Here is a 14,550-nt window from a genome sequence, read left to right as displayed (position 1 = left end):
ACAAAACCCCATATAAAACAATACCATGAAATACCCCATATAATATATACCATACAATAACCATATAATATATACCATACAATACACCATATAATAGAACACCATACAATACCCAATATAATACAATACCATACAATAACCCATATAATATATACCATATAATACAATACCACCCAATACCCCATATAATACAATACCATACATAATACAATACCATACAATAACCCATATAATATATATCATACGTATGCATGGCTTTTTCAAGGTTTATGTGTGCTTGGTTTTTAAAATGGTCGAATTAATTAACTAAACTAAAAATACAATACCCCATATAATATATACCGTACAATATCATCCAATACACCATAAAATACAATACCATACAATACATCATATAACACAATACCTCATATAATACACCATCTAATACCATATAATACACCATACAATACAGTGTACAATACACCATTTAACACCATATAATACAATAAAACACAATACCCCATATAATACACCATATAATACCATACAATACCCCATATATTACAATACCACATAATACACCATCTAATACCATACAATACCCCATATAATACACCATCTAATACCATACAATACCCCATATAATACACCATCTAATACCATACAATACCTCATACAATACCCCATATAATACCACACAATACCCCACATAATACACCATCTAATACCATACAATACACCATGTAATACAATACCACACAATACCCCACAAAATACACTATCTAATACCATACAATTCCCCATATAATACAATAGCACACAATACCCCACATAATACACAATCTAATACCATACAATACCTCATATAATACAATACCACACAATACACCATCTAATACCATACAATACCTCATATAATAATACCACACAATACCCCATATAACACACCATCTAATACCATACAATACCCCATATAACACACCATCTAATACCATACAATACCCCATATAATACACCATCTAATACCATACAATACCTCATACAATACCCCACATAATACACCATCTAATACCATACAATACACCATCTAATACCATACAATACCTCATACGATACCCCATATAATAATACCACACAATACCCCATATAATACACCATCTAATACCATACAATACCCCATATAACACACCATATAATACCACACAATACCCCATATAATACACCATCTAATACCATACAATACCCCATATAATACACCATCTAATACCATACAATACCCCATATAATACACCATCTAATACCATACAATACCCCATATAATACACCATATAATACCACACAATACCCCATATAATACACCATCTAATACCATACAATACCCCATATAATACACCATCTAATACCATACAATACCTCATACAATACGCCATATAATATCCCATACAATAACCTATTCAATACAATATCACACAATACACCATACATTCAATCAATTCATCAATCAACCAATCACATGTATTTAGAAAGCCCTTTTTCAATCAGCAGATGTCCACATGCTATACATAAACCCAGCCTAAATACCATACAATACCCCATACAATACCATACCATACAATGCCCCATATAATACCATACCATACCCCATACAATACCATACCATACAATACCCCATATAATACCATACAATACCATACAATACCCCATATAATACCATACAATACCCCATACAATACCTCATATAATATCATACAATACCCCATACAATACCATACAATACCCCATATAATACCATACAATACCCCATACAATACCCCATATAATACCATACAATACCCCATACAATACCATACCCCATATAATACCATACCATACCATACAATACCCCATACAATACCATATCATACCCAATTCCATTTACATAAATATTCAGACCTTTTACTCAGTACTTTGTTGAAGCACCTTTGGCAGTGATTACAGCCTCGAGTCTTCTTGGGTACGATGCTACAAACTTGGCACACCTGTATTTGGGGAGTTTCTCCCAGTCTTCTCTGCAGATCCTCTCAAGTTGGATGGGGAGCATTGCTGCATAGCTATTTTCAGGTCGCTCCAGAGATGTTCGATCGGGTTCAAGTCCGAGTTCTGGCTGGGCCACTCAAGGACATTCAGAGACTTGTGCCGAAGCCACTCCTGCGTTGTCTTGGCTGTGTGCTTAGGGTCGTTGTCCTGTTGGAAGGTGAACCTTTGCCCCAGTCTGAGGGTTCTGAGTGCTCTGGAGCAGGTTTTCATCAAGGATCTCTCTGTACTTCATCTTTCCCTAGATCCTGACTTGTCTCCCAGTCCCTGCAGATGATAAATATCCCCATAGCATAATGCTGCCACCACCATGCTTCACCGTAGGGATGGTGCCAGGTTTCCTCCAGACGTGACGCTTGGCATTCAGGCCAAAGAGTTCAACCTTGTTTCATCAGACCAGAGAATCTTGAATCAAATGGTCTGAAAGTCTTTAGGTGCCTTTTGGCAAACTCCAAGCAGGCTGTCGTGTGCCTTTTACTGAGGAGTGGCTTCCGTCTGGCCACTCTACTATAAAGACCTGATTGGTGGAGTGCTGCAGAGATGGTTGTCCTTCTAGAAGGTTCTCCCATTTCCACAGAGAAACTCTGGAGCTCTGTCAGAGTGACCATCGGGTTCTTGGTCACCTCCCTGACCAAGGCCCTTCTCCCCCGATTGCTCAGTTTGGCCGGGCGGCCAGCTCTAGGAAGAGTCTTGGTGGTTCCAAACTTCTTCCATTTAAGAATGATGGAGGCCACTGTGTTCTTGGGAACCTTCAATGCTGCAGAAATATTTTGGTACCCTTCCCCAGATCTGTGTCTCGACACAATCCTGTCTCGGAGCTCTACGGACAATTCCTTTGACCTCATGGCTTGGTATTTGCTCTGACATCTCAAGGATGATCAATGGAAACAGGATGCACCTGAGCTCAATTTCGAGTCTCATAGCAAAGGGTCTGAATACTTGTGTAAATAAAGGTATTTCTGTTTTCTATTTGTAATACATTAGCTCAAATTTGGGGTATTGTGGTATTATTGGGGTATTGTGTGTGATGAGGACAAACATTGATTTAATCCATTTTAGAATAAGGCTGTAACGTAACAAAATGTGGGAGAAAAAAAAAATCAAGGGGTCTGATTACTTTCCGAATGCACTGCATGTGTTAACGAAAGTAACTTTGGATAAAAGTGTCTGCTAAATGACTACATCCTGCCGATCATAATTCAGTGAATATCGGTGCATACCCAGCTCTCCGGCTGCCTTGATGTCGATGTTGTCGTAGCCGCTGCCGATGCGGATGATGATGCGTAGAGCCTTGAACTTCTCTAGGTCCTCTCTGGTCAGAGTGATGGTGTGGTACATCATGGCCCCTACCGCTTCGTTCAACACCTGGAGAGACAAACAAACATGGTCAAGATACATGGTCAGGAGGACATACACAACACTGTCACACACACAGTTAGGACACTTCCTCACAGGGCCGTAGCTACACAGTTAGGACACTTCCTCACAAGGCCGCAGCTACACAGTTAGGACACTTCCTCACAAGGCCGTAGCTACACAGTTAGGACGCTTCCTCACAGGGCCGTCGCTACATAGTTAGGACGCTTCCTCACAGGGCCGTAGCTACACAGTTAGGACACTAACCTCACAGGGCCGTAGCTACAGAGTTAGGACACTTCCTCACAGAGCCGTAGCTACACAGTTAGGACGCTTCCTCACAGGGCCGTAGCTACACAGTTAGGACACTAACCTCACAGGGCCGTAGCTACACAGTTAGGACACTTCCTCACAGGGCCGTAGCTACACAGTTAGGACACTTCCTCACAGGGCCGTAGCTACACAGTTAGGATGCTTCCTCACAAGGCCGTAGCTCCACAGTTAGGACGCTTCCTCACAGGGCCGTAGCTACACAGTTAGGACACTAACCTCACAGGGCCGTAGCTACACAGTTAGGACGCTTCCTCACAGGGCCGTAGCTACACAGTTAGGACACTAACCTCACAGGGCCGTAGCTGCACAGTCCAGACCTCGGTAATCAGTCGGGATCTCAACTTACTGTTGCTAGGTAGAATAGTAGAATACACAAGGTGTCATTTCTAAAATGGTTTGTGCATCGTCAGTCTTCCTCTTGTTAGGCAGGTAGCCTAGTGGTTAGAGCGTTGGGCCAGTAACCGAAAGGTTAGAGCATTGGGCCAGTAACCGAAAGGTTAGAGCATTGGGCCAGTAATCCCTGAGCTGACAAGGTAAAAATCTGTTGTTCTGCCCCTGAACAAGGCAGTTAACCCACTGTTCCTAGACCGTCATTGTAAATAAGAATTTGTTCTTAACTGACTTGCCTAGTAAAATAAAATAAATAAATAAAAGTAGAATAAATAAATGTGTCACTGACAGTCACTCAGTTAGCCCGCGTCAGTTAAACATTTTTATATTGGTAAATGAGTCTGTCTATCTAAACAATGGGAGAACCACTGCCCCCTCTCATTGAAGCCACGGAGGTTCAGAAAACATATAGTGAAAGGGGAAATGGCCATCTTTGTGTTCAATCTTCGTGTAAAATTTTTTTGGTGTCAATCATGGTACAAATATTTGCTTCTAATACACCAGATGTATGTCCTTGAACCGATCATTTTAAAATCGCACACAGAAGAAGTTATGAGGATAATTTAGTTGCTAATGGCAGCCTGCAGTACCCCGGTCGGCCTTCACCTTGAGTTACTCATTGAGAGGGGGCAGCACTGAGCTAGCCTGCAGTACCCCGGTCGGCCTTCACCTTGAGTTACTCATTGAGAGGGGGGCAGCACTGAGCTAGCCTGCAGTACCCCGGCCAGCCTTCACCTTGAGTTACTCATTGAGAGGGGGGCAGCACTGAGCTAGCCTGCAACACCACTTCCTGGAGTAGCTCAAACTGCACATGTTATGTCTTCATGAGATGCCATCTTAGTTGACTTAATTTGGCTTCAATGCGCTATTGAGTCTTCACATAGGAATGAATGGTGTCACGTTGATCGATGGCTTTGTCCATTCTTTTTTTACAGTCATTAACTACGTTTCCATCCACAGTTTTTATGCGAGTAAAGTCATACCGTATAAAAACAAAAAAGTAACGATAGCTGTGACGGAAACAGGAAGTTTCGGTACAATTGTATAAATGCCGACAGATAATTTGTTTGTTTGACATGGTGAGATCGGTTTGTGTTTGGTAAAATTGTATTATGTGCGAAATGGTGGTGGAAGCGCCTTTATGCGTAACTATTGATAGAATAATCATATGGAAGTAAACTTGGAATCATGGGAAAGCATTCAGTTTAATAAAGCGACAGATGAAATAAGTTATGATGAACTACACAAGGTGGTGAAAGCGCACGGTGACGAGCTTGATGCTCCTTTCCCAGAAAGGGTCTTATTCTGGTGACATGGTGATCGATGCTTCCTACTGCCGTTTGACAAATATAGTGGGTCGCTCAACTAAACGTTTTGCGATTATGCTGACGGGATTCAGAGGTCATTTGTGGTTTAGTACGGTACCCCGGGTCACTACCTCATTGCTCCAGACCAGCTCAAGGGGAACTTAGAGTACTGATTATGCTTTTGGGTCCCAAGGCGCTACTGCAAAAAATGTCTTCCCCACCCCATGGCAAAATGTGTAAACCTTTTGTTAATTAAAAATACTTTTTCTGCGATCATTCTGTACATATTAAATTATATATTTTAATCCCGGTTGCTGAGTTAATGTGAGTTAACGTGTGGTGGATAATTGTAGGCTATGTGTTTGTAGACAGACTGAGGTGAAGGAAGCTACAGCAACCAAGGTGATAATGGCTGGGGTCATATTTTCCTTCTTTAAATGATAGAAATACAGTAAATGAGCTTCAACTTTCTTAAAATGTCTCTTGGGTGGACCTGGTAGACGATAGAGCTGTTAGATGGTAGAGCTGTTAGATGGTAGAGATGTTAAATGGTAGAACTGTCTCCTGTTAGACGGTAGAGCTGTCTCCAGGGTGGACCTGTTAGATGGTAGAGCTGGTAGATGGTAGAGCTGTTAGATGGTAGAGCTGTTAGATGGTAGAGCTGGTAGAGCTGTCTCCAGGGTGGACCTGTTAGATGGTAGAGCTGTTAGATGGTAGAGCTGTCTCCTGGGTGGACCTGTTAGATGGTAGAGCTGTTAGATGGTAGAGCTGTTAGATGGTAGAGCTGTCTCCAGGGTAGAGCTGGTAGATGGTAGAGCTGCAGGAGACCTGTTAGATGGTAAAGCTGGTAGATGGTAAAGCTGGTAGATGGTAAAGCTGGTAGATGGTAGAGCTGTTAGATGGTAGAGCTGTTAGATGGTAGAGCTGGTAGTGCTGTCTCCAGGGTGGACCTGTTAGATGGTAGAGCTGTCTCCTGGGTGGACCTGTTAGATGGTAGAGCTGTTAGATGGTAGAGCTGGTAGATGGTAGAGCTGGTAGATGGTAGAGCTGGTAGATGGTAGAGCTGGTAGATGGTAGAGCTGGTAGATGGTAGAGCTGGTAGATGGTAGAGCTGTCTCCTGGGAGGACCTGTTAGATGGTAGAGCTGTCTCGGGTGGACCTGTTAGATGGTAGAGCTGTTTGATGGTGGAGCTGTTAGATGGTAGAGCTGTTAGATGGTAGAGCTGTTAGATGGTAGAGCTGTTAGATGGTAGACCTGGTAGATGGTTAAAGCTGTTAGATGGTAGAGCTTTTAGATGGTAGAGCTGTTAGATGGTAGAGCTGTTAGATGGTAGAGCTGTCTCCAGGGTGGACCTGTTAGATGGTAGAGCTGTTAGATGGTAGAGCTGTTAGATGGTAGAGCTGGTAGATGGTAGAGCTGTTAGATGGTAGAGCTGTCTCCAGGGAGGACCTGTTAGATGGTAGAGCTGTTAGATAGTAGAGCTGTCTGCAGGGTGGGCCTGTTAGATGGTAGAGCTGTTAGATGGTAGAGCTGTCTCCAGGGTGGACCTGTTAGATGGTAGAGCTGTTAGATGGTAGAACTGTTAGATGGTAGAGCTGTCTCCAGGGAGGACCTGTTAGATGGTAGAGCTGTCTCCAGGGAGGACCTGTTAGATGGTAGAGCTGTTAGATGGTAGAGCTGTCTCCAGGGAGGACCTGTTAGATGGTAGAGCTGTCTCCAGGGAGGACCTGTTAGATGGTAGAGCTGTTAGATGGTAGAGCTGTCTCCTGGGAGGACCTGTTAGATGGTAGAGTTGTTAGATGGTAGAGCTTTTAGATGGTAGTGCTGTTAGATGGTAGAGCTGTTAGATGGTAGAGCTGTTAGATGGTAGAGCTGTCGCCTGGGAGGACCTGTTAGATGGTAGAGATGTCTCCTGGGTGGACCTGTTAGATGGTAGAGCTGTTAGATGGTAGAGCTGTTAGATGGTAGAGCTGTCGCCTGGGAGGACCTGTTAGATGGTAGAGCTGTCTCCTGGGTGGACCTGTTAGATGGTAGAGCTGTTTGATGGTAGAGCTGTTTGATGGTAGAGCTGTTTGATGGTAGAGCTGTTAGATGGTAGAGCTGTTAGATGGTAGAGCTGTTAGATGGTAGAGCTGTCTCCAGGGTGGACCTGTTAGATGGTAGAGCTGTTAGATGGTAGAGCTGTTAGATGGTAGAGCTGTCTCCAGGGTGGACCTGTTAGATGGTAGAGCTGTTAGATGGTAGAGCTGTTAGATGGTAGAGCTGGTAGATGGTAGAGCTGGTAGATGGTAGAGCTGTCTCCAGGGAGGACCTGTTAGATGGTAGAGCTGTTAGATGGTAGAGCTGTCTCCAGGGTGGGCCTGTTAGATGGTAGAGCTGTTAGATGGTAGAGCTGTCTCCAGGGAGGACCTGTTAGATGGTAGAGCTGTTAGATGGTAGAGCTGTCTCCAGGGAGGACCTGTTAGATGGTAGAGCTGTTAGATGGTAGAGCTGTCTCCAGGGAGGACCTGTTAGATGGTAGAGCTGTTCAGATGGTGGAGCTGTTAGATGGTAGAGCTGGTAGATGGTAGAGCTGTTAGATGGTAGAGCTGTCTCCTGGGAGGACCTATTAGATACTAATTCAAGGTTAAAGCTCTCCCTCTCTCTGTCTATCTCTCTTTAATCTTCTCTCTCTTCTACTCTCGCTGTCCTCATATACCCTCTCTCTCTCTCTGATGCTCAGGCCGTCGCCACTTCTCTGAAGGGGTTAGTGATTTGCTGTAGAGCCAGGGACAAAGCTCTGTTGCAAGAGGAGTGACTATAGAAATTAACGGGTTTGTGAGAGAAATAGTCTCTTGAGCGCCACTCGTTTACTTAAATGGAAAGTCTGACCTAATCTGTCTGTTACCCTCCCCTCCTCTGTCCACACACACACACACACACACACACACACACACACACACACACACACACACACACACACACACACACACACACACAATGAACCCTATTTTGAGAAGCATCCATTCTGACAGGGCTGGTTTCCCTGTGACACCTAGCAGAGGCCTCCGCTGTTGGAGCTCTATCGTGTGTGTGTGTGTGTGTGTGTGTGTATTCACAGACTCCATGTCTTCCTGGATTGTATGACTATGAGGTCATCTGAGCGGTGTGTGTGTGTGTGTGTGTGTGTGTGTGTGTGTGTGTGTGTGTGTGTGTGTGTGTGTGTGTGTGTGTGTGTGTGTGTGTGTGTGCGTGCGTGCGTGCGTGCGTGTTCACAGACTCCATGTCTTCCTGGATTGTATGACTATGAGGTCATCTGAGCGGTGTGTGTGTGTGTGTGTGTGTGTGTGTGTGTGTGTGTGTGTGTGTGTGTGTGTGTGTGTGTGTGTGTGTGTGTGGTGGTGTGCGTGCGTGCGTGCGTGCGTGTGTGTTCACAGACTCCATGTCTTCCTGGATTGTATGACTATGAGGTCATCTGAGCGGTGTGTGTGTGTGTGTGTGTGTGTGTGTGTGTGTGTGTGTGTGTGTGTGTGTGTGTGTGGTTGTGTGTGTGGTGTGCGTGCGTGCGTGCGTGCGTGTGTGTTCACAGACTCCATGTCTTCCTGGATTGTATGACTATGAGGTCATCCGAGCGGTGTGTGTGTGTGTGTGTGTGTGTGTGTGTGTGTGTGTGTGTGTGTGTGTGTGTGTGTGTGTGTGTGTGTGTGTGTGTGTGTGTGTGTGTTCAGTGGGGATGACGGTAATGCTGTAATGCTGAGGGAGGACATTTTCAGCAGGCCCCTCTTTACAGCTGGAGAAGTGGAGTCTCTGCTGAACGTCTACTGGCTACAGACCTGCTGTCTGTCTGACATCATGTTTTCCTGGACGGACAATCTCTGTTGAACATGCTGAATAATCCTCTGGACCATGTACTGTATATCTAGGATATTATAAAACAGACCCACGCTTGGCTTCTTCACACACAGACACTAATAGTATCTGTAGATCCTTAATACAGCCGTTCCCCGTGAGAAATCCTTCAGGTGGTTTGAGGCGACGAGTACCTCACCATGTTAGTCTCAGTTAGTGATGTAACGTGGTCAACAGCTGTAGGGGTCTGTAACAGGTGGGGTGGATAGAGGGGTCTGTAACAGCTGGGGTGGATGGAGGGGTCTGTACCAGGTGGGGTGGATAGAGGGGTCTGTACCAGGTGGGGTGGATAGAGGGGTCTGTACCAGGTGGGTGGATAGAAGGGTCTGTACTAGCTGGGGTGGATAGAGGGGTCTTTACAAGCTGGGGTGGGTGGAGGGCTCTGTACCAACTGGGGTGGATAGAGGGGTCTTTACCAGCTGGAGTGGATAGAGGGGTCTGTACCAGCTGGAGTGGATAGAGGGGTCAGTACCAGCTGGGGTGGATAGAGGGGTCTGTACCAGGTGGAGGGGTCTGTACCAGGTGGGGTGGATAGAGGGGTCTGTACCAGCTGGGTGGAGCGAGGGGTCTGTACCAGCTGGGGTGGATGGAGGGGTCTGTACCAGGTGGGGTGGATAGAGGGGTCTGTACCAGGTGGGGTGGATAGAGGGGTCTGTACCAGGTGGGGTGGATAGAGGGGTCTGTACCAGCTGGGGTGGATAGAGGGGTCTGTACCAGGTGGGGTGGATAGAGGGGTCTGTACCAGCTGGGTGGATAGAGGGGTCTGTACCAGCTGGGTGGATAGAGGGGTCTGTACCAGGTGGGGTGGATAGAGGGGTCTGTACCAGCTGGGTGGATAGAGGGGTCTGTACCAGCTGGGTGGATAGAGGGGTCTGTACCAGCTGGGGTGGATGGAGGGGTCTGTACCAGGTGGGGTGGATAGAGGGGTCTGTACCAGGTGGGGTGGATAGAGGGGTCTGTACCAGCTGGGTGGATAGAGGGGTCTGTACCAGGTGGGGTGGATAGAGGGGTCTGTACCAGGTGGGTGGATAGAGGGGTCTGTACCAGGTGGGGTGGATAGAGGGGTCTGTACCAGCTGGGTGGATAGAGGTGTCTGTACCAGCTGTGGTGGATAGAGGGGTCTGTACCAGGTGGGGTGGATGGAGGGGTCTGTACCAGGTGGAGGGGTCTGTACCAGCTGGGGTGGATAGCGGGGTCTGTACCAGCTGGGTGCATGGAGGGGTCTGTACCAGGTGGAGAGGTCTGTACCAGCTGGGGTGATTAGAGGGGTCTGTACCAGCTGGGCGGATAAAGGGGTCTGTACCAGCTGGGGTGGATAGAGGGGTCTGTACCAGGTGGGGTGGATAGAGGGGTCTTTACAAGCTGGGGTGGGTGGAGGGCTCTGTACCAACTGGGGTGGATAGAGGGGTCTGTACCAGGTGGGGTGGATAGAGGGGTCTGTACCAGGTGGGGTGGATAGAGGGGTCTGTACCAGGTGGGGTGGATAGAGGGGTCTGTACCAGGTGAGGTGGATAGAGGGGTCTGTTCCAGCTGGAGTGGATAGAGATCTCTGTACCAGCTGGAGTGGATAGAGGGGTCTGTACCAGCTGGGGTGGATAGAGGGGTCTGTACCAGGTGGAGGGTCTGTACCAGCTGGGTGGATAGAGGGGTCTGTACAAGCTGGGGTGGATAGAGGGGTCTGTACCAGGTGGGGTGGATAGAGGGGTCTGTACCAGGTGGGGTGGATGGAGGGGTCTGTACCAGGTGGAGGGGTCTGTACCAGGTGGGGTGGATAGAGGGGTCTGTACCAGCTGGGTGGAGCGAGGGGTCTGTACCAGCTGGGGTCGATGGAGGGGTCTGTACCAGGTGGGGTGGATAGAGGGGTCTGTACCAGGTGGGGTGGATAGAGGGGTCTGTACCAGCTGGGGTGGATAGAGGGGTCTGTACCAGGTGGGGTGGATAGAGGGGTCTGTACCAGCTGGGTGGATAGAGGGGTCTGTACGAGCTGGGGTGGATAGAGGGGTCTGTACCAGCTGGGTGGATAGAGGGGTCTGTACCAGCTGGGATGGATGGAGGGGTCTGTACCAGGTGGGGTGGATAGAGGGGTCTGTACCAGGTGGGGTGGATAGAGGAGTCTGTACCAGCTGGGTGGATAGAGGGGTCTGTACCAGCTGGGTGGATAGAGGGGTCTGTACCAGCTGGGTGGATAGAGGGGTCTGTAACAGCTGGGTGGATGGAGGGGTCTGTACCAGCTGGGTGGATGGAGGGGTCTGTAGCAGGTGGGTGGATAGAGGGGTCTGTACCAGCTGGGTGGATGGAGGGGTCTGTACCAGGTGGGGTGGATAGAGGGGTCTGTACCAGGTGGGGTGGATGGAGGGGTCTGTACCAGGTGGGGTGGATGGAGGGGTCTGTACCAGGTGGGGTGGATAGAGGGGTCTGTACCAGGTGGGGTGGATAGAGGGGTCTGTACCAGCTGGGTGGATAGAGGGGTCTGTACCAGGTGGGGTGGATAGAGGGGTCTGTACCAGGTGGGTGGATAGAGGGGTCTGTACCAGGTGGGGTGGATAGAGGGGTCTGTACCAGGTGGGTGGATAGAGGGGTCTGTACCAGCTGGGTGGATAGAGGGGTCTGTACCAGCTGGGTGGATAGAGGGGTCTGTACCAGCTGGGTGGATAGAGGGGTCTGTACCAGCTGGGTGGATGGAGGGGTCTGTACCAGCTGGGTGGATGGAGGGGTCTGTAGCAGGTGGGTGGATAGAGGGGTCTGTACCAGCTGGGTGGATGGAGGGGTCTGTACCAGGTGGGGTGGATAGAGGGGTCTGTACCAGGTGGGGTGGATGGAGGGGTCTGTACCAGGTGGGGTGGATAGAGGGGTCTGTACCAGCTGGGTGGATGGAGGGGTCTGTACCAGGTGGGGTGGATAGAGGGGTCTGTACCAGCTGGGTGGATAGAGGGGTCTGTACAAGCTGGGTGGATAGAGGGGTCTGTACCAGGTGGGGTGGATAGAGGGGTCTGTACCAGGTGGGGTGGATAGAGGGGTCTGTACCAGCTGGGTGGATAGAGGGGTCTGTACCAGGTGGGGTGGATAGAAGGGTCTGTACCAGGTGGAGGGGTCTGTACCAGGTGGGTGGATAGAGGGGTCTGTACCAGCTGGGGTGGATAGAGGGGTCTGTACCAGCTGGGTGGATAGAGGTGTCTGTACCAGCTGGGGTGGATAGAGGGGGTCTGTACCAGGTGGGGTGGATAGACGGGTCTTTACCAGCTGGGGTGGGTGGAGGGCTCTGTACCAGCTGGAGTGGATAGAGGGGTCTGTACCAGCTGGGGTGGAAAGAGGGGTCTGTACCAGGTGGAGGGGTCTGTACCAGCTGGGTGGATAGAGGGGTCTGTACCAGCTGGGGTGGATAGAGGGGTCTGTACCAGGTGGGGTGGATGGAGGGGTCTGTACCAGGTGGGGTGGATAGAGGGGTCTGTACCAGGTGGGGTAGATGGAGGGGTCTGTACCAGGTGGAGGGGTCTGTACCAGGTGGGGTGGATAGAGGGGTCTGTACCAGCTGGGTAGATGAAGGGGTCTGTACCAGGTGGAGGGGTCTGTAGCAGGTGGGGTGGATAGAGGGGTCTGTACCAGCTGGGGTAGATGGAGGGGTCTGTACCAGGTGGAGGGGTCTGTACCAGGTGGGGTGGATAGAGGGGTCTGTACCAGCTGGGGTGGATAGAGGGGTCTGTACCAGGGGTAGATGGAGGGGTCTGAACCAGGTGGGGTGGATAGAGGGGTCTGTACCAGCTGGGGTGGATAGAGGGGTCTGTACCAGGAGGAGGGGTCTGTACCAGGTGGGGTGGATGGAGGGGTCTGTACCAGCTGGGGTGGATAGAGGGGTCTGTACCAGCTGGGGTTGATGGAGGGGTCTGTACCAAGTGGGGTGGATAGAGGGGTCTGTACCAGGTGGAGGGGTCTGTACCAGCTGGGGTGGATAGAGGGGTCTGTACCAGGTGGGGTGGATAGAGGGGTCTGTACCAGGTGGGGTGGATAGAGGGGTCTGTACCAGGTGGGGTGGATAGAGGGGTCTGTACCAGGTGGAGGGTCTCTACCAGCTGGGGTGGATAGAGGGGTCTGTACCAGGTGGGGTGGATGGAGGGGTCTGTACCAGGTGGGGTGGATAGAGGGGTCTGTACCAGGTGGAGGGGTCTGTACCAGCTGGGGTGGATAGAGGGGTCTGTACCAGGTGGGGTGGATAGAGGGGACTGTGTCAGCTGGGGTGGATAGAGGCGTCTGTACCAGCTGGGTGGATAGAGGGGTCTGTACCAGGTGGGGTGGATAGAGGTGTCTGTACCAGCTGGGGTGGATAGAGGGGTCTGTACCAGCTGGGTGGATGGAGAGGTCTGTACCAGGTGGGGTGGATAGAGGGGTCTGTACCAGGTGGGGTGGATGGAGGGGTCTGTACCAGGTGGGGTGGATAGAGGGGTCTGTACCAGCTGGGTGGATAGAGGGGTCTGTACCAGGTGGGTGGATAGAGGGGTCTGTACCAGGTGGGGTGGATCGAGGGGTCTGTACCAGGTGGGGTGGATAGAGGGGTCTGTACCAGCTGGGTGGATAGAGGGGTCTGTACCAGCTGGGTGGATAGAGGGGTCTGTACCAGGTGGGGTGGATAGAGGGCCTGTACCAGCTGGGTGGATAGAGGGGTCTGTACCAGCTGGGTGGATAGAGGGGTCTGTACCAGCTGGGGTGGATATAGGGGTCTGTACCAGGTGGGCTGGATAGAGGGGTCTGTACCAGCTGGGTGGATGGAGGGGTCTGTACCAGGTGGGGTGGATAGAGGGGTCTGTACCAGGTGGGGTGGATAGAGGGTCTGTACCAGGTGGGGTGGATAGAGGGGTCTGTACCAGCTGGGTGGATAGAGGGGTCTGTACCAGCTGGGGTGGATATAGGGGTCTGTACCAGGTGGGGTGGATAGAGGGGTCTGTACCAGGTGGGGTGGATAGAGGGGTCTGTACCAGCTGGGTGGATAGAGGGGTCTGTACCAGCTGGGTGGATGGAGGGGTCTGTACCAGCTGGGTGGATAGAGGGGTCTGTACCAGGTGGGGTGGATAGAGGGGTCTGTACCAGGTGGGGTGGATGGAGGGGTCTGTACCAGGTGGGGTGGATAGAGGGGACTGTACCAGCTGGGTGGATGGAGGGGTCTGTACCAGGTGGGGTGGATAGAGGGGTCTGTACCAGCTGGGGTGGATAGAGGGGTCTGTACCAGCT

General features: G+C 49.9%; 1 protein-coding gene across 4 annotated transcripts in view; it reads right to left on the bottom strand.

The window, feature by feature from the left end:
- LOC106594219 (C-terminal-binding protein 2) overlaps positions 1-14,550 on the bottom strand; it is a 360,185-nt gene that overhangs the window by 94,701 nt on the left and 250,934 nt on the right. For all 4 annotated transcript variants that reach the window (XM_045701166.1, XM_045701165.1, XM_045701164.1 and 1 more), the window contains one exon: positions 3,276-3,420. In XM_045701166.1, coding sequence (XP_045557122.1) covers positions 3,276-3,420 — 145 coding nt within the window. The remainder of the gene's footprint in view (positions 1-3,275; positions 3,421-14,550) is intronic.

Source organism: Salmo salar, chromosome ssa18, assembly GCF_905237065.1.
Source record: "Salmo salar chromosome ssa18, Ssal_v3.1, whole genome shotgun sequence".
Lineage (NCBI taxonomy): Eukaryota > Metazoa > Chordata > Actinopteri > Salmoniformes > Salmonidae > Salmo > Salmo salar.
Note: the sequence above shows the minus strand (reverse complement) of the source record. Positions and strands in the feature narration are given on the sequence as shown.